This window comes from Oratosquilla oratoria, chromosome 18 (genome assembly GCF_046742065.1).
Source record: "Oratosquilla oratoria isolate Oo_2021 chromosome 18, ASM4674206v1, whole genome shotgun sequence".
NCBI lineage: Eukaryota > Metazoa > Arthropoda > Malacostraca > Stomatopoda > Squillidae > Oratosquilla > Oratosquilla oratoria.
In genome coordinates this window covers 23,653,100-23,677,545 of record NC_134794.1, presented here as the reverse complement: position 1 = coordinate 23,677,545, position 24,446 = coordinate 23,653,100, and the positions used below count along the sequence as shown (strand labels likewise).

Genomic DNA, 24,446 nt, shown 5'->3' with positions numbered 1-24,446 from the left:
TTGTTTGCTAACTTCAATCTCTTGCCTTGCTCTCTCACATTTACCTCCCACTCCCATCATTAAATGAAGCAGCCTTGCTGTGGATGTGCTAGATCTTGATGCACTGCTTCTGACCCCCCCCCCCCAAAAAAAAAAAAAAAAAAAAAAAAAAGAGAGAGAGAGAGAGAGAGAGAGAGAGAGAGAGGGGGGGTGAAGAAATGAGTGGGAGTGGAATTATGCCTTTTGACTTTTGGGTACCTCCCTTGTAAGGGAGAAAAAGCCCTTGGTATATATCATCATATCCATATACACTTTTGAACAACCATGGCAACATTTTAGAACCCTGGCAAGTCCTTCATCTTCATCTCAAACCATTCACTCTATTTCCAATCCTAGTACAAGCTCTACTATTTATTTCCAGATACTACTAGCTATTACTTGTGTAAAAATATTTTGACTACTCTAAATACTTTCCCCCAATCCTATACATCCACACCACACTCCATAATGCTCGTCAACCCTATCATACACCTCCAAATCCATGAAAGCCTAAGATATCCTTAACCTTTGTCACAATTTTCTTACATATATATCTTACTGGAAAAAGTTTATCTACACACCCTCTTCTTCTCTTAAACCTGCACTGCTATTCTTCCTAAAGTTAAGTGATCAGCACTTAACTTTAGGAAGAATAGCAGTGCAGGTTTAAGAGAAGAAGAGGGTGTGTAGATCAACTTTTTACATACATACATGGTATATGTATGTAAAAAGTTTATCTACACACCCTCTTCTTCTCTTAAACCTGCACTGCTATTCTTCCTAAAGTTAAGTGATCAGCATTTGTCAATGACAGGAGAAGAGAATGAAGGTGGGAAAGGGAGGTACAGAGACACTGTTCAGACTGGAGGGAGGGAGAAAAGTGGTAGAGAATGTTTCATGGTGAGAATGAAAGAAAGGAGGCATACCTTCTAACTTCTTGAGTTTCTCAGCCAGTTTTTCTTCAAGGTTTGACACTTTAACTTCCATTTCCTTAACAAGTGCTTCCAATTTTTCCACCTCTGAACTGTGAGCATCCTCCAAGGTTTTAAGTTCCTTTGCATGGGACTCTTTCAATATCTCTACTTCTCTGGTTCCTGTCTCATTAAGAACATCCAGTTCCTTCATGAGACTTTCTAATTTCATGGACATAGATTCCTTGTGATCAATGATTATTTTCTCACAGTTTTCATGTTCTGATTTCAAGCAGTCCAGTTCATCCTGTAGCCTACTACTGTTCTCCTCCTTCTGTTGCAAAGTGGTCTGAGCCAAAAGAAGGTCAGACTTTAATTCTTCACCATTCATCTCAGACATTTTCATCTTTTCAGACAAGTTCAAGACCTCCTCATTCAAATTTCTAATTTCTTCAGCCAAAGCTTTATTTGCCACTTCCAAGGTATCTATTATATCCCTCTGGTTCTTCCTCAGGGTCTCCTCCTCCTCCTGCCATTTGACTTCCAATTGCTTGTGCTCAGCACTGACCCTTTCCAGCTCAGCTTCCAGTTTGGCCTTTTTCTCCACAAGCTCCTCTTTATCCATGTTTACACCTTCAAGAGTCTTTACTTTCTTCTCCAGGGCATTTCTTTCTTCCACAAGTTTTTCCATTTCTTCCTTGCTAACCTTTTCCTTGTTTTCCTCTTGTTCACTTCTCAGCCTTTCTTTCAACTCCTCCAATTCCTTTGTTAGCAAATCTAAAGTCTCCTTCATGTCTTCTACTTGTTTTTTGTGTTCTCTCTTCTTGGATTCAAATCCTAATTTAATTTCCTTCACCTCCTCAGCAATGTTTTCCTTTTCTCCCTCCATTTCTTCTTTTAACGACTTAAGTTCCCCCTCTAACTCTTTTACATGTTCCTGCAACCTAACAACTTCTTCCTCCTTGTCTTCCAGGCTCTTCTGCTGTCCCTCATGCTCTTTTACAAGCTTCTGCAAATCATTAATTTTGTCAAGTTTATGTTCCTTTTGTAGCCTTTCCAACTCTTCTTCCTTCATCTTCAGCTGATTTTTCATGTCCTCAATTTTTTCTGCACTTTGTCCAGCATCAGAACGGAGGTTTGAAAGATCAAGAAGGTCTGCAGCCCTGTTCTCTTGTATGCTAATCAGCTTTTCACTCAGCTGAAAATAAAAACAAGATCTAAGGTGATTGTTTTTTTTTTTTTACCTATTATGACTCAATCTAATGACACAAACTCCCTCTATCAGAGGCTAGGATGGTGCCCTTTACTGAAGAATTTGTAGTATGGAATTTAATGAACCATGCCCTGGGTCCAACTTGCTGACAGCAGGGTTTGAACTGCCATCACCTTGATCTCTGCCAACTAGTATCCTTGCCTAATATAACTACTTAAATATAATAATTTTATGGGACCAATACAGGGTACTTCGAAGTGGTGGTCCTCCAAAATGGACATCATACACATCTCTCTCACAGACACACACTAAGGAAGTCTGATATTAGATTGCGGTAAATACATTGAATTTATTATATTTATTATTGTTCCCCCCATTTCTGTTGGTCAAACAGGGGACTGGGTAGATATATATATTAACATGCCCAGGAATATAATAGCAGTATCCCCCCCCCCCCACCAAGCTACCATAGGATGCTTAGGAAATACAAAAAGATTAAGTCAAACAGGTGGTACAGGAATTTTTTTTAGGAAGGCAGCAAAAAGATGAATAATTAATAGCTATCAAATACCAAATAAAGACCTTACCTCTCTCACATTGAACTCTAGCTCTTCCTTCTCTTTCAGAGCTTGCTCTTTAAGACTTTCTGTCATGGCATTAGCACTTCGCAAATGCTCAAATAGGTCATTGGTCTCTTGCAGCCTGTTGCTAAGCAACTCCTTTTCTGTTTGCAAAATTTTCTGACTCTCTTTCACATTGTCTAATTCCTGGAAGGCAGAAATAAAATTGCTGATTGATATGATATCTATAACCCAGGAGTTCTAAAATTACCAAAATTTTCTGTACACATACAATAATTGGGCAAGGTCTGATAGTGTAAATACATACATGGGAAAGGTGCTACTTGATCAATTTAAATTTTTATGTGGGTGGCCGAATTTATGAAGTGGCCTTACTGGATGTGCTGTGTCTTGCGACACTGCTTCTGACCCAGGGCAATGGACAGGATGCAGGGATGACCCGTCATCCAGGAGGTGCCAAGATAAGAGGGAGGGGAGTGGAATATATAGGAAATGGAATGGGTGGGAGTGGTTTCTATGCCTTTTTCTTTTTGGCTACCCCCGTGTAGGGGGAAAAAGCCTTTGGTATATGTATGTGGCTACCCCCGTGTAGGGGGAAAAAGCCTTTGGTATATGTATGTGTTCTGATTTGACCTACTGTTACTTCTTTCAATACAATTTTCAAGGTGCCTGGGAACAGTACTGTTTAATTTCCCTAAAGAGGAGGGATTGAGGAAGCTGGTGGCAGAGTTTGGGAGAGTATGTGATAGAAGAAAGCTAAAGATAAATGTGGGTAAAAGTAAGGTGATGAGATGTACAAGGGGTGAAAGTGGCAGTAGACTGGAAGTGAACATTAAGGGAGAGCGACTGGAGGAAGTGGATAGTTTTAGATACTTGGGTGCAAGTGTAGCAGGAAAAGGTGGAGTGAAGGTGGAGGTAGAGTGTAGATTGAGAGAAGCGAGTAAATGCCTTGGTGGATTAAAGAGTGTAATGAGGAATAGACATTTGGGAATGGATGCGAAGAGGAGACTGTATGAAGGAGTGATTGTGCCAACAGCACTGTATGGGGCAGAAACGTGGAACATAAGAGAAGAAGAGAGAAGGAGTTTGAATGTGTTTGAGATGAGGTGTCTGAGAAGTATGGTGGGGGTTACTAGGCTGGATAGAGTGAGAAATGAGGAGGTGAGGAGGAAAACAGGGGTGAAAAAGGATTTGGGAGATAGGGTTGATGAAAGAATATTAGGATGGTTTGGACACATGGAAAGAATGAGTGAAGAAAGACTAGTAAAAGAGGTATGGAAGGCAGATGTGGAGGGAGTGAACATGAGGGGACGTCCTAGGATGAGGTGGATGGATGGGGTGAAGGGGGCTTTGGGGAAGAGGGGAATGTCTGTTGAGGAAGGAAGGGAGAGGACAGAAGACAGAGGTGAGTGGAGAATGGTTGTATATGGATGATGTTTGTGATTGCATGAGGAGGAATGGGCGGGGGGGTGGGGTAGTATGTGTGAGTAAATTTTGACGCAGCCCGAAGGGATTTCTCCCCATCCTCTCCTTATATGCTAGGGGGACGGAGAGGGGGGGGGTCGCCGATTAAATGAAGCGGCCTTGCTGTGGATGTGCTGTGTCTTGCGACACTGCTTCTGATCCAGGGCGGTGGGCAGGGTGCAGGGATGACCCGTCATCCAGGAGGTGCTCAGATGAGAGGGAGGGTGGGAGGGGTGTGGAGTGTATTTAGGGATGAAATGGGTGGGAGTGTTTTTATGCCTTTCCCTTTTTGGCTACCTCCCTTGGAAGGGGGAAAAAGCCTTGGTATATGTATGTATGTATGTACTTTTAGCACTTGCTGCTTTGCGTTTGACCCAGGGCAGTTGTTGTTGTTGTTGTCGTTCCCTAGACTGTCTGTCCGAGCAGCCCCGTCTCCCCAAGGAATGCCATAGCCGAAACTGGGTTTTCCCACAAATCCTTTATAGAGTGTATGTTGTGTTGTTTGCATGCATGATTGTGTATAATGCAGTCTTCCATTATGTGTTGTATGGTATGGGGTGAAGTGTTACATCCTGGGCAGCTGTTCACAACGCGGTCATCCAGCCTCTTCTGGTAGCTTAGAAGTGCTGGGTGGTGACCGCACCGCAGTCTGGCCAAGTGGACTCTGTCCTTTCGTGGGAGAGAGGATTCAGAAGGGTGGATATCAGGGGGTCTGGCATGCAGCAGTGTGTTGTCTTTCAGTGTGTTAATGGAGCGGTGAGTGATATGATTATGAATATGTTTCCGGAGGCTGGTATTTGGTGGTTGTGGAGGAAGAGAAGAGAGTATCTGTGCGTGATAAAGGTCTTTGGGTGTTGTTTTAATGTTTCTTGGTGTGTGTGGGTGTTCTGCTATGTAGTGTAGCGGGTGTGATGTGTTTGTGGTGGCTGCGGCAAGTGTTTGTGTGCCTCTCATGTCGAGGTGGTCCTTGACTTTGAGGACTTTTGTTTCATGGTGTAAATGGTCTGTAGGTGTTGTATTTGTGCAGCCTGTAATTGTTTTTAGGGCTTTGTTTTGTATGATTTGAAGGGTGTTGTGGTATGTCTCACTGAGATTAGGAGCATGTTGTTGGATGCAGGGATGACCCGTCATCCATGAGAAGCTGAGATGAGAGGGGTTGAGGGGGTGGTGGAGGGAGTGGAATGGGTGGGAATAGGTACATACCTCTGACTTGGCTACTTTCCTTGTAAGAGGGAAAAAGCTCTTGGTATGTGGATAGACTTTTGGTACTGAATGTAACCAATTTGTTCTGAAATTTATCTGCAATGCAACCAAAACCACACCGTAACTTACCTCCTTTCTTGCAGAGAGCTGAGCTTTCAAATTTTCCTTGTCTTCCAGCAACTGGCTTTTCTCCTGTTTCAATAGATCCATCTCTTGAACCTCTTGAGGCATCACCTTGATGGGAGTGGGTGCTTTACGTGGGGAAAGTGGGAATGTACCATCACTGCGCTTGAGGGCTGCCACCTCCAAGAGCAGCTTACTCTTTTCCCTGAGGGACATTGCAAAATGAAAAATGGAGAAAAAAAAAAAAAAAAAAAAAATAAAAAAAAAAAAATCTAATTAAATCATTAAAACTAAGTAGTCATACCTCAAATGCTCTTCCTGCAGTTGCTGAACCTGAGAGTTTGACTTCTTGAATTTCTTCTCCAATTCCTTCCTTTCTTTCTCAAGGATAGATACTTTCTGTTGATATACACAAGAAAAGAGAAAACAATAAAATAAATAAAAGTAAATAAAAATAAATTAGAACTATATGTTACTAATTAAATCTGATTCATTTGCTACCTGTCTATATAGCGAGGTTTTCTTTCCCCTTATAAAGGAGGTAGCCAAGTCAAAGGTATGCCCTCACTCCCATCCATTCCACCTTCTTTCACTCACATCTTAGCTCCTCATAGATAAAGGGTCATCCCTGTACCCTGCCCACTGATCAGGTCAGAAGCAATGCAGCAAGACACAGCACATCCACAGTACGGTGGCTTCACTTACATGGTGACCATGTTTTTATCACCTCACACAGAAAAATAGAAGATGGGGAGAAATCCCTTCAGGCTGCATCAAAATATCATTCACACCTAAGCACCCCCTACCCCCAATCCCTCATTTCCTTGCATAACAGTATTATCCAAACACAGTCATTTTCCACTCATCCCTATCTCCTACCTTCTCCTTTCCTTGCTCAGTGCTCCATTCACCCCATCCATCCATCTCATCCTTGGTTGTCCCCTCAAGTTCACTCTCTCCACCTCTGCCTTCCACACTTCTTTTACCAATCTTTATTCACTCATTCTTTCCATGTGTCCAAACCATCCCAATAATCTTTCATCAACCCTATCTCCCAGTTCCTTTTCCACTCCCGCTCTCCTCCTGGATTTTCACTCTATCCAACCCAGTAATCCCTATCATACTTCTCGGACATCTTATCTCAAATACATTTAAAAAATTTCTCTGCTTCTCTTAAATTCAAAGTCTCTGCCCCATACAATGCTGTCAGCACAATCACCCCTTCATACAATTTCCTCTTTGCATTCATTTACAGTTGCCCATTTCTCATAACACTTTTTAATCCCCCAAGGCATTTACTTAGTTCCCTCAATCTACAACTTGCCTTGTACTACATTCACTTCCCTTTTTATCCACATTTAACAACCATGATGACATCACACATCCCTACATTCATCATAAAACCAGTCATTCTCACCATTCATGACCCACATGCAAAAACTTAACTGTTTTCTATAGACTTGCCCTTATTCCAAACATTTGCAGCCTACTCCACAATGCTTCTCTTATAAACAATGTTATATACTTTCTCCAAGACATGTTAAAGTCTGCAAACACATAATGGTTGGCTATATCTATACTTGGAATATGCTCTCATCTAGAAATAATAAGCAGCAAATATTTACGATCAAAAACCTGATTTCTACCCATATTTGACAAATAAATGGACTAAATCTAGTCATCTAAATGCTGGTTATTACATACAACAATTTTGTTCAGTATTTTGGCAAATTCTAAATTGACTTACCCCTTCAAACTCAAAAACTTGATACTCCAAAGTTTTAAGTCTATGATCCTTTTCTGTGTCATGACTAAGATTGGGACCATTCTAAAAAAGAAAGAGGAATACATATGATTCCTTTATATATATATAAAAAAAATCTATCAGGAGGCTAGGATGGTGCCCCTTACAGAGGACTTTGTAGCATGGAATTTAACAAGCCATGCCCTTGGTCCAATATATATACATATAGTATATATAACGATTCATACAATCAAGACTATATTACTTAGTTCAAAATCTAATATTAAGCCATCTGAAGCAATCAGTCAATCCAAAAATGAATCCAAAACAAGCAGGTAAGTAAGCAGAATGTCTGTGCTCTTCTAGGGAATTTCTCTTAACATTTCATATGAATAAAGATTCATCTCACCATGGCATTAGCTGCAGCAGTAGCAGCTTCTTCCAGCTCCTCAGACCTTTGAACAACTTCACTCAAATGCAGTCGAGTGGCCTCCAGCTGTCCCTGTAGTTCATTTAGCTCCAAAGCCTGTACAAGATCCGCAAGTATGAATAAATGTAGCCGGAAATGGGTGTCAGTAAAAATGGGTTTTTGACTGCTCTGTAGAGTGGGGAAGAATTTTATTACCACAGCAAAGAAAGAGAGAGACATAGGAGTGATGATAATGGAAAATTTGTGGCCAGAAGCACACATCAAAAGGATCACTTGGGAAGGTTTATAATATATGTTACTGAAAACCACTTGAGTAGCATTACATTACATGAACAAAAACACAAAGATGATCAAAAACCTGATTCATACTAAACTGTAATATGCAGCAGTAATGTGGTCACCAGGCAATATGAAGGATACAAACAAGATAAAAGAAAATTCAGAGAGCAGCAGCGGATTCCGAATTTTCTTGATAAATCATAAGAAGAGAGACTGAATACTCTGCAGGGGCTTTAAGAGAGAGGGGAATAACTGTTGAACAAGGAAGAAGGCAGGGGATAAGGGTGAGTGGAGAATGGCAGAATATGGCTGATACTGTCATGCAGCCCAAAAGGATTTCTCACCCATCCTCTCTATTCTTTGCATGAGGAGACAGGGAAGAGGGAGGGAAATGGGTGGTGGGAAGAGGGTGGAGGGGAGTGGAGTGTGATAGGAATGGAATGGGTGGGAGTGGTTTTTATGACTGTTTTTGGCCACCTCCCTTATAAGGGGGGGGGGGGCAATTAAGTGAAATTACCTTGATATGGAAGCACTGTGTCTTGCTGTATTGCTTCTAACCCAGACAATGAGCAAGAGACAGGGATGACCCTTCACCCACAAGGAGCTAAGATGAGAGGGAAAAAAGGGTGGTGGATGGGAGTGAGATGGGTGGAAGTGGGTGTGTGCCTTTGGTTTGGCTACTTTTGTTTTAAGGGGGAAGAAGCCCTTGGTATATCAATAGATAGCCAACATTAGAGAAGAAAGGTGATCTAACAACAGTGCTTACAGCCTTGAAAGGTGTGGACATGTTTGATAACAAAGACGTATTAGTGTGGAAACAAAGAAATACCAGAAGCCACAAGATGATAACATAAAAAGACTAGATGTTTGAAAGACAGAAGAAAAATAAATTCATGGAATAGTTCTGATGTAATAAAGTCACACGATATGGGACAATTTAAGCTCATAATTTATATTAAACAAGTATATGTACATATATTCCAAAAGAAACTGTTCTCCTTATAAGTGGTTGGCCAAGTCAAGGAATATACCCATCATCCCACAATCATTCAAACCCATTTGTTGTCCATTTTCCCTTGGTTCCTTGCTAATTAAGGATCCCGCCTTTCCTTCACCCACTGCTCAGGTCAGAGGCAATGTAGCAAAGCATAGCATTTCCACAGTAGGGCATGACCACTGAGGATAATTCACAATATGGTGACCCTCACCCATCATCCATTCAATTTATAGAGCAGACGCAAAGAAATCTCTTTGGACTTCATCAAAATCTCATCCATTCACAACCACTCTCCACTTGTGCAGCTTTGTCTGTGTTACGATGTGTGCATGTGATTGTTATGTCGTCTGCGTAGGAAGAGATTTGTATTTCTGAGGTAATAAAATAATCCAGCCTTACCTTGACACTCTCAACACATGGTTCATTACAAACAGACTCAAAATAGCTCCAACCAAATCTACAGCAACACTTCTCACCAACTGGACAAAAGAACACAAATACATACCTCATCTCTACATCAACAACACTCTAATACCACACACAAACACACCGAAAATTCTTGGTGTAACATACGATACATCCATGTCTTTCAAACAACACCTCACAAACATAAAAAACAAATGCACACCTAGACTTAACGCACTTAAGTCAATCACTGGAACAACATTTGGACAAAACAAAGAAACTAATATAACAATATACAAACAATGCATACGCTCAGTGATGAATTATGCGAGTCCTGCATGGGCTCCTAATCTCAGTGAGACACACCACAACACCCTTCAAATCATACAAAACAATTACAGGCTGCACAAATACATCACCTACAGACCATTTACACCATGAAACAAAAGTCCTCAAAGTCAAGGACCACCTCGACATGAGAGGCACACAAACACTTGCTGCAGCCACCACAAACACATCACACCCGCTACACTACATAGCAGAACACCCACACACACACCAAGAAACATTAAAACTACACCCAAAGACCTTTATTACGCACAGATACTCTCTTCTCTTCCTCCACAACCACCAAATACCAGCCTCCGGAAACATATTCATAATCATATCACTCACCGCTCCATTAACACACTGAAAGACAACACACTGCTGCATGCCAGACCCCCTGATATCCACCCTTCTGAATCCTCTCTCCCACGAAAGGACAGAGTCCACTTGGCCAGACTGCGATGCGGTCACCACCCAGCACTTCTAAGCTACCAGAAGAGGCTGGACGACCGTGTTGTGAACAGCTGCCCAGGATGTAACACTTCACCCCATACCATACAACACATAATGGAAGACTGCATTATACACAATCATGCACGCAAACAACACAACATACACTCTATAAAGGATTTGTGGGAAAACCCAGTTTCGGCTGTGGCCTTCCTTGGGGAGACGGGACTGCTCGGACAGACAGTCTAGGGAACGACAACAACAACAACAACTCTCCACTTGTACCTTACCTGCTAAAAAGATATTCCCAATCACCCTATCCACCTTTGTTTTTAATGGGTATAGGATGGATGGATGTTTTGACTCAGTCATCCCCCTTGTAAGAGGAAACAAGTTTTCAGTATACATGTATCAACACTTCTCCATAGAAAAAAAACCATACATACATATACCAAGGCTTTTCCCCCCTTACAAGAGAGGTAGCCAAAAAGGAAAAGGCATAAAATCATTCCCACCCATTCCATCCCTGAATACACTCCACACCCTCCCTCTTATCTTAGCACCTCCTGGATGACGGGTCATCCCTGCACCCTGTCCACTGCCCTGGGTCAGAAGCAGTGTCACAAGACACGGCACATCCACAGCAAGGCCGCTTCATTAAATCGATGACCCCCCCCCCTCTCCGTCCCCCCCATGCATAAAGGAGAAGACGGGGAGAAATCCCTTCGGGCTGCGTCAAAATTTGCTCACACACACTACCTCACCCCCATCCCCCCACCCATTCCACCTCATGCATCACATCATCACCTACATACAACCATTCTCCATTCACCCCTGTCTTCTGTCCTCTCCCGTCCTTCCTCAACAGACATTCCCCTCTTCCCCCCATCCATCCACCTCATCCTAGGATGTCCCTTCATGTTCACTACCTCCACATCTGCCTTCCATACCTCTTTTACTAGTCTTTCTTCACTCATTCTTTCCATGTGTCCAAACCATCCTAATACTCTTTCATCAATCCTATCTCCCAAGTCCCTTTCCACCCCTGTTCTCCTCCTCACCTCCTCATTTCTCACTCTATCTAGCCTAGTAAACCCCATCATACTTCTCAGACACCTCATCTCAAACACATTCAAACTCCTTCTCTCTTCCTCTCTTATGTTACATGTTTCTGCCCCATACAGTGCTGTTGGCACAATCACTCCTTCATATAGTCTCCTCTTAGCATCCATTCCCAAATGTCTATTCCTCATTACACTTTTTAATCCACCAAGGCATTTACTCGCTTCTCTCAATCTACATTCTACCTCCACCTTCACTCCACCTTTTCCTGCCACATTTGCACCCAAGTATCTAAAACTATCCACTTCCTCCAGTCGCCCTCCCTTAATGCTCACTTCCAGACTACTGCCACTTTCACCCCTTGTACATCTCATCACCTTACTTTTACCCACATTTATCTTCAGCTTTCTTCTATCACACACTCTCCCATACTCTGTCACCAACTTCGTCAATCCCTCCTCTGATCCTGCCACAAACGCAGTGTCATCCGCAAACAACAGCTGGCTCACCTCCCACTTTTCTCCATTTTCTTTAACCATCTCCAATCCCTGACCCTCTACCCTTGCATTTACCTCTCGCACTACCTCATCCATGTATAAGTTGAACAGCCAGGGCGACATAACGCATCCTTGACGAAGTCCCACCTTTACCTCGAACCACTCAATCTCTCCATTTCTAATCCTCTCATAAAAACTCTTGACAGCTCCTAGAAGCTTTCCTCCTATCCCGTATATCCGTAAAACCTCCCACAGTGCCTTTCTGTCTACCCTGTCGTAAGCCTTTTCCAGGTCCATAAAGGCCCAAAAAACATCCTTCCCCTTTCCTATAGCTTTCCCACATATCGGTCTTACCACAAAAATCTGATCTACACAACCTCTACCCATCCTAAATCCACACTGTTCCTCATCAATTACTCCCTCTGTTCATAAGAAAATAAGAATAAAAGGAGACTGTAAGAGACCATAAGGCCTACACTAGGCAGCTCCTTATCCATCACCACCTGTCATCCCCATCCATAAAGTTGTCTAATCGTTTTTTAAAACAACTGATAGTTTCAGCGCTTACTACATGGTTACTAAGTTTATTCCATTCATCGACCACACTATTAGTAAACCAATTCTTGCCTATTTCCTTCTTAAATCTAAATTTGTCCAGTTTATAACCATTACTGTGAGTCCTGCCCTGTTATTCTCTTATGAAAACCGTGTTTGCTTCACCCATGTTATAGCCTTTGATCCACTTGAACACTTCTATTAGATCACCCCGCACTCTGTGCTTTTCCAGAGAGTGTAAGTTTAGGTGCCTAAGCCTCTCTTCGTAAGGCAAATTTCCGAGTCCATGTATCATTTTGGTCATTCATCTCTGTACTGATTCTAGTGAATTTATGTCCATTTTGTAGGACGGAGACCAAAACTGTACTGCATAGTCAAGGATGGGTCTAACTATCGCTAGATAGAGTTTAATAATTACCTCTGCACTTCTATTCATTACCGTCCTAGCAATGAAGCCTAATGCTCTGTTAGCTATATTTCTGGTGCTAATGCACTGCTTCCTGGTTTTAAGGTCCGGACTCACCAGAACTCCCAAGTCCCTCTCACACTCAGATTTTTCTAAAAACATGTTATCTAAGTTGTATCTATTTTCGGGGTTGTGTAGCCCTACGTTTAACACGCTACACTTAGAGATATTGAAGTTCATTTGCCATTTCACCGACCATGTTAACAATTTATTAAGATCATCCTGCAGAATCTGGACGTCGTCTCCTGACCTAATTAAGTGTCGTCCGCAAACTTACTAACATCACTATTTATCCCATCGTCTAAGTCGTTTATGTACATAATGAACAACAAGGGACCCAAAAATGAGCCATGGTGGACCCCGCTAGTAACATTGCCCCACCTAGATTTTAGTCCATTTATGGTGACCAGCTGTTTTCTGTTACTAATCCAAGCTCTAATCCATTCCAACACTTTTCCTCCTATGCCATGGGCTTTGATTTTATTTAGTAGTCTCTGGTGTGGCACCTTGTCGAACGCTTTGCTAAAGTCAAGGTAAATAACATCGTAATTTTCATCGTTATCTGACGCCTTATATACTTTAGTGTAAAAGGATAGAAGATTAGTCACACATGACTTACCCTTGGAGAAACCATGCTGTGAATCACGAATTAACTTATGCCCTTCAATGTATTCTCTGAGTCTATTTATTATTATTGATTCAGGCATTTTTCCTAGAACCGATGTCAAACTGATTGGCCTGTAGTTGCATATAGACGATCTATCTCCCTTCTTAAAACCAGGCACAACGTTTGCCTGCCTCCAAGCAGTTGGAACAAAACCAGTGTCTACATATTTATTGAATATTTGAGTTAACTGGTCGCAGATTTCAAATTTACACTCCTTAACCCCTTCCATACGGTGCCGCATACGTAGGCGGCATGAGGAGCAAGTGGATATGCGAGGCTGCCATATCGGCGTCTTGATTATATTTATTGTAGTTGCCCCTGCGTAATGAGATACTCTCTAAACTGTCTTCATCACATTTTCTATGGTTATCAAAATTCACGGGTGAAAGAAAGAACGATCAATATAAGCAGTGACTATATTTTATGATGCGAGTATTATTACGACACATCATACGTCTGACAGCTAATGCTGCCCGCGAGATTTTGGCCCGGAGTGAAGAGGTTAAGCATTCTTGGAAAAATTTCGTCTGGACCTGGAGATTTTGTAGCTTTAAGTCTGTCAATCTGCTTGACTACTACTTCTTTACTAATGCTTATATTAGATGGACTACTTTCTTCATCCCCCCTGAAAATCAGATCGCAGTCAGGTACTTTATCTAACCTCTCATTAGTAAACACCAATAGAAAATAATTGTTAAACTCCTCACTCATTTTTTCCTCAGATTCTATCATGACATTTTCATCATTTTTAATTTGGTCCTATTCTTTCTTTATTTTTTGTTCTATAGAGGTGAAAGAAACCCTTTGGGTTGGTTTTTGCTTGACTGGCAACCTTGATTTCATAATTACGTTTCGCTGAACGTGTATTCCTTTTAACCAGCTTTGCCATTTCGATATATCCTCTCCTAATCCTCTCAATCAAGATCCTCCCATAAGCCTTCCCAACTACACTTAACAACCTAATCCCTCTAAAACTACTACATTCACATTTGTCCCCTTTTCCCTTGTAAAGTGGAACTATACAGGCACACTTCCCTCTCTCCAACAAACATTAAATAACCTCACCAGCCAGTCCACCATCACTGTACCTCCTTTTTTTAGACATTCTGCATGGCATCCATCCAGACCAGGTGCCTTTCCTGCTTTCATCATCTTAACAACTGCCTTCACTTCATCCTTCCTTATTTCTCCTCCATTTTCCTCACTCATCACGGTCATATTCTTAGCATTTCCCACTGCAACTATCTTTCCCTCCCTATCCTCCTTCACATTTAGCAACTCCCTAAAATATTCTGCCCATCTTCCCCTTACTGCCTTCTCTTCCACTATCATCTCTCCATCTGCACCTTTTACCTTTTCTTCTCTACTTGATTCGCCTCCTTTTCCTCTCTTAATTTCTTTCCAAAACATCTTTTTATTACTTTCAATATTTTCTGTCATACTCTTACTCCATTTCACATCTGCTCTCCTCTTTGCCTCCTTTACCTTTTGCTTTACTTCTCTTTTCTTTTCTTTGTACCTCTCATATGACTCCCTCATCCTATTTTGTAACCAATCTGTGAAAGCTCGCTTCTTCTCTTCTACAACCTTCTTTGTTTCCTCATCCCACCATTCACTACCCTTCCTTCTATTTCCTCCTGTCCTTCTTATTCCACACACCATTTTTGCACACTTTGTGACTCCCTCCTTGAACCATCCCCATTCCTCCTCCACACCTAGCTCTACTCTATCCTTCACTCCCTCCCACTCCTCCTTCAGCTTCTTCTTGTACTCCTTCTCCTTTTCATTTAAAGAGTTCACTCTAAGCACCTCCCTACCTTTTGTCCCTTTCCTCTTTCTCCATCTATCCTCCACTCTCAACTTACCTTCCACCAAAAAATTATCTGATATTCCCCCACCCTCTCCCCTTAGCACATGTACATCCTTAACTCTTCCTATCATAATCCTATTTACCACTACATAGTCCATTAACGCTCTATCTACCACCCTTCCCTCCACCACCCTCTCCCATGTGTACTTATGCTTGACTTTCTTCTGAAACACTGTATTTGCTATCATCAACTCTCTTTCTAAACACATTTCCACCATCAACTCTCCACTACAATTCTTTCCTGGAACTCCACATTTCCCAACCATTCCATCAATTGGATCATTTCCTACCCTAGCATTAAGGTTTCCCAGTACTATTACATTGATATTTCTCTCTAATTCCTATATGCACTCATTTAAATCTATCCAAAAGGCCTCCCTTTCTTCTACGCTCTTCTCACTGCCAGGCCCATATGCACTTACAAAGACCCACATCTCCTTTCCCAGTTTCACCTTCATCCACATTATCCTTGAGGAAACCTCCTTCCACTCCACTACATGTTTACCTATCTCTTCACTTACTAGTATAGCCACCCCTTCCCTCCCTCGCCCTCTCTTCACTCCTGATAACCTCCCACTTACACTCGCCCTTCCCTTTTAACTTAGTTTCACTCAAAGCCAACACATCCATCTTTCTTCTCACAAACATACTATATATCTCTTCCCTTTTACTCTCATCTGTACCACATCCACGCACATTAAAAGACCCAAACCTTAGGGTGCTGGTCGGAAAACTCCTTGATCCTCTTATGCCTTTGCTTTTTCTTTTAGGAATGTCCCCTGTGAGGCTACAAGGAGAAGGATGCCTAGTCCCAATCCCCATCCCTTTCTTCTTGCCTCTTATGATCCAAGTAGAAATACTTGGTGGCATTATTCTTTCCCCCACCACAGGGAAGGTAGGCGAAAAAGGAAATGAATATTCAGAGAAATTGTACAGGACAATAACAAGGGGTTGGGGGACAGCATAACGGAGGGACAGTCATAGTATAAAAGTGTCATCATTTCTCTATGAACAGTTTTCCTCTATCACAGCCAAAATGATGTGTGGCTCTGGTCCGTAGGGGCGCCCCATATAGACCCTAAAGTATCAACTGCATGCCACTTTGCCACAATAACATGCAGCCAATACCCCAGACGGGGGCCAATACCCCAGACGGGTAAAATAATAATAATAATACTCATAATACCTCTAAGTTAAATACAACTAGTGCTCACCTGCTTAGCAATAATTTTGTTAGATGTCTGCAACTCCTCTGAGAGCTTTGCATTCTCTTGGTCCTTGCTAAGAAACTCAACAGCTGCCTCCACCAGCATCTCTTTATGTGTCTTAAAAAACAAATACAATTAAATTATATTTAACAAATTCATACTCTACACAAAACAATAATTCTACTTTAGCTATCTAATACAAACACATACCAATGGCTTTTCCTCCCCTTATGAAGAAGGTAGCCAAAGTCAATAGGCATAAATCCACTCCCACCCATTTCATCCCCACATACTCCATTCCCATTCAGAACCCCTCCCTCCCCCTTTTCTTGGTTCCTCCTGGACGATGGATCATCCCTGCATCTCACCCACTACCCTGGGTTAGAAGCAATGCAGCAAGACAGCACATCCACAGCAAGGCTGCTTCATTTATTTGGCAACCAGCCCTCTCCATCCCGTTGTGCAGAACAAGAGAAGACAGGGAGAAATTCCATCTTCCTCTTACCACCGTAGTAAAAATACATCTTAACATTCCTCAAATTATATAACTGTACAACTACTGACTGATTAAGTTATATGTTGCCACTACTTTAGAAACTTCAGTTAGAACTAAACACCAGTCACACAACATTTTTCTACACTTGGGAATTAATCTCCACATACAGAGGAATGCTAAGCCATGTCTAACTTCTACTTTCCTTTCCTGATATTCTACTTGAATCTCTTCCTTACCACCCACATGACTCCATTTCTTTACCTAGAACAACCTAGATCAGCGTTTCTCAACCAGGCTTTGCCAGAACCCTAAGGTTCTGCAAAAGGTCCCTAAGGGTTCCATGAGAACAAATGAGATAAGCTAAAGCACTTTTGACTTTTTATTTAATTTCATATACATAATATAATTAAACACGCATGACATATTCTTGGTTATTGTAATAATGTAATATGGACATCATCCTATCTTATTATTACGATGAAAATAAAATATGCCCTACAACAACCTAGGTAGTAATACCATAGAATCAAAGCAAAACTGTCTACCTCCCCCTAACCAACATGGATTCAAGGAGGGTCACTCCACCTCACACTTTTCATAAGCATCAATCATCAAGTATTAGAGCAACTTAACAAGACAGCACCACCAGAAAGAACTGCTGTGGTGGCAATTGACATAAAAAAGGCATTTGTTGCAGTTCTTAGGCACATACTATCTAAAAAGATCACTGAGAAATAAATCCACAACAATGACAAGAAATGGCTAACAAACTTCTTAGTTGGAAAAGAATAAAGAATTTCCTAAAACAACCATCTGCATGAAAACAGCTCTATACTATTCTCTTGTGCAAAACTCTTATCAACTGTATCATATTTCATGTCTAGTATATAATGCTGAAACCAGCATTTAATAATCATGAGCACAATCACTATTTGTTGATGTTGATGATGATCTGATGTAATGTCACAAAACTACCCTCTATCAGAAGGCTAGGATGGTGCTCCTTACAGAGAACTTTGTAGTGTGGAATTTATTGAACTATGCCCTTGGTTTAACTTACCAGTGGCAGGATTTGAACCGCCATCACCTCAACCTCAGTCCCAAGTAGTGATGCCCTAACCCACACGGCCAGTGAGCATTCTTTGTTACATTTAAATACTATACTACAACTCACCGCGACTTCCTTTTCCTTTTCTTTCAGAGAGGCCAGAGTCTTATCCATCTGATGCTGAAGATCACTAATGACTAGACCATCAGTCCTGGACTCTGAATTTAGGCTCTGAACCTGATGTGATCAAATACAAAACAGAAGTTTTAGGTATTAGTTTTTGAAGTAGGCATGCAAACATTCAGTTCCATGAATAATAAAGGCACATCTACATGACAGCAAAACAGGTACATATATACATACACCAAGGGTTTTTTCCCCCTTTACAAGGGAGGTAGCCAAAGTCAAAAGGCATAAATCCACTCCCACCCATTTGATCCCCATCCACTCCATTCCCATTCACCACTCCTTCCTCCTCCCCCCTTTTCTTGGCTCCTGAATGATGAGTCATCCTTGCACATCACCCATTGCCCTGAGTCAGGAGCAATGCAGCAAGACACAGCACATCCACAGCAAAGCTGCTTCATCTAATCAGCAACCCCCCTCTCCATCCTCTCATGCAGAAAAACAGAAGACGGAGAAATACCTTCAGGGTGCATCAAAATATCATTCACACATAACCACTCCCTAACCCTCACATCCCCTACCCACCCCCTTCCATGTATCACACAACCATTCTCCACTCATCCTCAGTTGCCCCCTTCTGTTCACTCCTTCCACCTCTGTCTTCCACTCCTCTTTTACTAACATTTCTTCACTCATTCTTTCTATGTGTCCAAACCATCCCAATACTCTTTCATCAACCCTATCTCCCAACTCCTTTTTCAACCTTGCTCTACTCCTCAGTTGCCCCCTCCTGTTCACTCCCTCCACATCTGTCTTCCACACTTCTTTTACTAATCTTTCTTCACTCATTCTTTCCATGTGTCCAAACCATCCCAATACTCTTTCATCAACCCTATCTCCCAACTCCTTTTCCAACCCCACTCTCCTCCTCACCTCCTTGTTTCTCACTCTGTCCAGCCTAGTAACCCCTACCATACTTCTCAGACATTTCATCTCGAACACATTTAAACTCTTCTTCTCTTCCACTCTTTTGTTTCCCTTCACACAATCTCCTCTTGGCATCAATTCCCAAATGTCTATTTCTCATTATACTTTTTAATCTCCCAAGGCATTTACTTGCTTCTCTTAATCTACAATCTACCTCCACCTCAACTCTTCCCTTTCCCACCACATGCACCCCCAAGTATCTAAAGCTATACATTTCCCCCAGCCTCTCTCCTTTAATACTCACTTCCAAATTGCTGCCATCCTCTTCTCTTGTACATCTGATCATTTTACATTTACCCACATTTATCTTCAACTTTCTCCTTTGGCACAACTTCCCAAACTCTGTCACTGACTTCCTTAATCCCTCCTCTGATCCTGCTACAAGTGCAGTGTCATCAGCAAACAATGACTGGTCTATCTCCCATTTTTCTCAATTTTGTTTAACCATTCACTACCCATTACCCTTCTATTTACTTCCCACACCACCCCATCCATGTACACAGTGAACAGCCATGGCAACATGACATGTCCCTGGTGAAGTCCCATCTTTACCTCAAAACAGATAATTCATACAATTTGCAAACAAAATCTATGAGTTGCAAAACATGGTGACTGTGGCCAGTTACATGGGACCTGTGGGTCTCCTGTAAAAGATCTGAGGCAAGACAATGATTCGCTCAACTTTCTTCTCTCACATATCTTTCCAAACTCATTTCAGTGTCATCTGCAAATAACAACTAGTTCTCTTCTCATATCCTTTCACTCTCATCCACCAATTCATAATCTCTTCTTAGTGCTTTTGTGTTTACCTCCTTTACCACCCTCATAAAACATAATAAGTAACTGTGAGAACATCACACAACCGAGACATATCAAAACATTCACATCAACCACTGACTCTCTCCATTCCCAACCCTCATGCATGTGCTACAACATACATACAGGCCCTTTCCCCCTTATAAGGAGGGAGGCCAAGTCAAAACACACACACACACACGTGATCCTATTCTAATGGAACTAGAATTAAATGAAGAAATGAATATAGAAATAAACAAAAAACACAGTAAAGGAAGACTTATGTACAACAAAACAGACTTTGAGAAACTTAGAAAATTCTTTCAAGAAGCAAATTGGAATAATTGGAATAATTCTAATAATGATGAAACAAAGGTGGAAGAGAAATGGACAATTTGGAAAGAAATTTATAAAGAGGGTGAGAATAAGTATGTACCTAGCCAAAAACATGAAAAGGTATATATAAAATCCTGGTATAAAAAAAAAATATTTCAGGGAGTTGCTTAATGTGAAGGAGGATAGGGAGGGAAAGATAGTCGCAGTGGGAAATGCTAAGAAAATGACCGTGATGAGTGAGGAAAATGGAGGAGAAATAAGGAAGGATGAAGTGAAGGCAGTTGTTAAGATGATGAAAGCAGGTAAGGCACCTGGTCTGGATGGATGCCATGCAGAATGCCTAAAAAAAAAAGGAAGTACAGTGATGGTGGACTGGCTGGTGAGGTTATTTAATGTTTGTTGGAGAGAGGGTAGAGTGCCAGAGGACTGGAGGAGTGCCTGTATAGTTCCACTTTACAAAAGAAAAGGGGACAAGTGTGAATGTAGTAGTTTCAGAGGGATTAGCTTGTTAAGTGTAGTTGGGAAGGCTTATGGCAGGATCTTGATTGAGAGGATTAGGAGAGGAACAGAGGGAGTAATTGGTGAGGAACAGTGTGGATTTAGGATGGGTAGAGGTTGTGTAGATAAAATTTTTGTGGTAAGACAGATATGTGAGAAAGCTGTAGGAAAGGGGAAGGATGTTTTTTGGGCTTTTATGGATCTGGGAAAGGCTTACAACAGGGTAGACAGGAAGGCACTATGGGAGGTTTTGTGGATATATGGGATAGGAGGAAAGCTTCTAGGATCTGTCAAGAGTAAATACGAGAGTAGTAGAGCATGTGTCATGATTAGAAATGGAGAGAGTGAATGGTTCGAGGTAAAGGTGGGACTTCGTCAAGGATGTGTTATGTCTCCCTGGCTGTTCAACTTGTACATGGATGGGGTGGTACGAGAGGTAAATGCAAGGGTGGTGGGTCAGGGATTGGAGATGGTTAAAGAAAATTGACAAAAGTGGGAGGTAAGTCAGCTGTTGTTTGCAGACAACACTGCGCTTGTGGCAGGATCAGAGGGATTGAGGAAGTTGGTGACAGAGTTCTGGAGAGTGTGTGAAAGAAGAAAGCTGAAGATAAATGTGGGTATAAGTAAGGTGATGAGATGTACAAGGGGTGAAAGTGGCAGCAGATTGGAAGTGAGCATTATGGGAGAGCGACTGGAGGAAGTGGATACTTGGGTGCAAATGTGGCAGGAAAAGGAGTGGAGGTAGAATGTAGATTGAGAGAAGTGAGTAAATGCCTTGGTGGATTAAAAAGTGTAATGAGGAATAGACATTTGGGAATGGATGCTAAGAGGAGACTGTATGAAGGAGTGATTGTGCCAACAGCACTGTATGGAGCAGAAACATGGAACATAAGAGAAGAAGAGAGGAGTTTGAATGTGTTTGAGATGAGGTGTCTGAGAAGTATGATAGGGGTTACTAGGCTAGATAGAGTGAGAAATGAGGAGGTGAGGAGGAGAACAGGGGTGGAAAGGGAGTTGGGAGATTGGGTTGATGAAAGAGTATTAGGATGGTTTGGACACATGGAAAGAATGAGTGAAGAAAGACTAGTAAAAGAGGTATGGGAGGCAGATGTGGACGAAGTGAAGATGAGGGGGCGTCCTAGGATGAGATGGATGGATGGGGTGAAGGGGGCTTTGGGGAAGAGGGGAATGTCTGTTGAGGAAGGATGGGAGAGGACAGAAGACAGGGGTGAATGGAGAATGGTTGTATATGGATGATGTTGTGATGCATAAGGTGGAACGGGTGGGGGGATAGGGGGTGAGGTAGTATGAGTAGCCCCCTTCACCCCATCCATCTCATCCTAGGATGTCCCCTTATTTTCAATCCCTCCACATCAGCCTTCCATACCTCTTTTACTAGTCTTTCTTCATTCATTCTTTCCATGTGTCCAAACCATCCCAATACTCTTTCATCAACCCTATCTCCCAGCTCCCTTTCCACCCCTGTTCTCCTCCTCACCTCCTCATTTCTCACTCTATCTAGCCTAGTAACCCCTATCATACTTCTCAGACACATTCAAACTCCTTCTCTCTTCCTCTCTTGTGTTCCATATTTCTGCCCCATACAGTGCTGTTGGCACAATCACTCCTTCATACAATCTCCTCTTAGCATCCATTCCCAAATGTCTATTCCTCATTATACTTTTTAATCCACCAAGGCATTTACTCGCTTCTCTTAGTCTACATTCTACCTCCACCTCCACTCTTTCCTGCCACATTCGCACCCAAGTATCTAAAACTATCCACTTCCTCCAGTCACTCTCCCTTAATGCTCACTTCCAGTCTGCTGCCACTTTCACCCCTAGTACATCTCATCACCTTACATTTAACCACATTTATCTTCAGCTTTCTTCTTTCACACACTCTCCCAAACTCTGTCACCAACTTCCTCAATCCCTCCTGATACTGCTACAAGCACAGTGTTGTCCACAAACAACAGCTGGCTCACCTCCCACTTTTCTCCATTTTCTTTAACCACCTCCAAACTCTGACCCACTACCCTTGCATTTACCTCTCGTACCACCCCATCCATGTATAAGTTGAACAGCCAGGGCGACATAACACATCCTTGACGAAGTCCCACCTTTACCTCAAACCATTCATTCTCTCCATTTCTAATCCTGACACATGCTCTACTACTCTTGTAAACACTCTTGACAGCTCCTAGAAGCTTTCCTCCTATCACACATATCTGCAAAACCTCCTACAGTGGCTTCCTGTCTACCCTGTCATAAGCCTTTTCCAGATCCATAAAAAAAACAAAAAACATCCTTACCCTTTCCTATAGCTTTCTCACATATCTGTCTTACCACAAAAATCTGATCTATGCACCCTCTACCTGTCCTAATCCCACACTGTTCCTCAACAATTACTCCCTCTGTTCCTCTCCTAATCCTCTCAATCAAGATCCTAAATAACATCACCAGCCAGTCCACCATCACTGTACCTCCTTTTTTTAGGCATTCTGCATGGCATCCATCCAGACCAGGTGCCTTACCTGCTCTCATTATCTTAACTGCCTTCACTTCATCCTTCCTTATTTTTCCTCCATTTTCCTCACTCATCATGGTCATTTTCTTAGCACTTCCCACTGCAACTATCTTTCCCTCCCTATCCTTCTTCACATTTAGCAACTCCCTAAAATATTCTGCCCATCTTCCCCTTACTGCCCTCTCTTCCATTATCATCTCTCCATCTGCACCTTTTACCTTTTCTTCTCTACTTGATTTGCCTCCTCTTCCTCTATAAATTTCTTTCCAAAACATCTTTTTATTACTTTCAAAATTTTCTGTCATACTCTTACTCCTTTTCACATCTGCTCTCCACCTTGCCTCCTATACCTTGTGCTTTACTTCTCTTCTCTGTTCTCTGTACCTCTCATATGACTCCCTCTTCCTATTTTGTAACCAATCTGTGAAAGCTCACTTCTTCTCTTCTACAACCTTCTTTGTTTCCTCATCACACCATTCACTACCCTTCCTTCTATGTTCTTCTTCTCCTGTCCTTCTTGTTCCACACACCATCTTTGCACACTTTGTGACTCCTTCCTTGAACCATCCCCATTCCTCCTCCACTCTATCCTTCACTCTCTCCCACTCCTCTCTCAGCTTCTTCTTATACTCCTTCTCCTTTTCCTTTAAAGAGTTCACTCTAAGCACCTCCCTACCTTTTGTCATTTACCTCTTTCTCCATCTATCCTCCACTCTCAACTTGCCTTCCACTAGAAAAATATTTGATATTCCCCCAGTTTCTCCCCTTAGAACATCTACATCCTTAACTCTCCCTATTATACTCCTATATCTACATAGTCCATTAACGCTCTATCTACCACCCTTCTATCCACCACCCTCCCATGTGTACTTATGCTCGACTTTTGTCCGAAACAGTGTATTTGCTATCATCAACTCTCTAAACACAACTCCACCATCAACTCTCCACTACGATTCTTTCTTGGAACTCCACATTTCCCAACCACTCCGTCTATTGGTTCATTTCCTACCCTAGCATTAAGGTCTCCCAATACTACTACATTAACGTTCATCCCTAATCCCTCTATGGTGAAACTACCTAACCCCCATTCATGAGTTTAACCCCTTCAATACGGGCCAAAATCTCGCGGGCAGCATTAGCTGCCAGATGTACAATGTTGCG

At 42.0% G+C, this 24,446-nt stretch overlaps 1 protein-coding gene across 2 annotated transcripts in view; it reads right to left on the bottom strand.

Moving 5' to 3' along the window:
* LOC143035120 (uncharacterized) overlaps window positions 1-24,446 on the bottom strand; it is a 214,642-nt gene that overhangs the window by 43,467 nt on the left and 146,729 nt on the right. For both annotated transcript variants that reach the window (XM_076201708.1, XM_076201709.1), the window contains exons 17-24: window positions 18,141-18,251; window positions 16,477-16,587; window positions 7,667-7,783; window positions 7,261-7,341; window positions 5,818-5,912; window positions 5,520-5,718; window positions 2,730-2,909; window positions 945-2,127 (exon numbers count right to left, since the gene is read on the bottom strand). In XM_076201708.1, coding sequence (XP_076057823.1) covers window positions 945-2,127; window positions 2,730-2,909; window positions 5,520-5,718; window positions 5,818-5,912; window positions 7,261-7,341; window positions 7,667-7,783; window positions 16,477-16,587; window positions 18,141-18,251 — 2,077 coding nt within the window. The remainder of the gene's footprint in view (window positions 1-944; window positions 2,128-2,729; window positions 2,910-5,519; window positions 5,719-5,817; window positions 5,913-7,260; window positions 7,342-7,666; window positions 7,784-16,476; window positions 16,588-18,140; window positions 18,252-24,446) is intronic.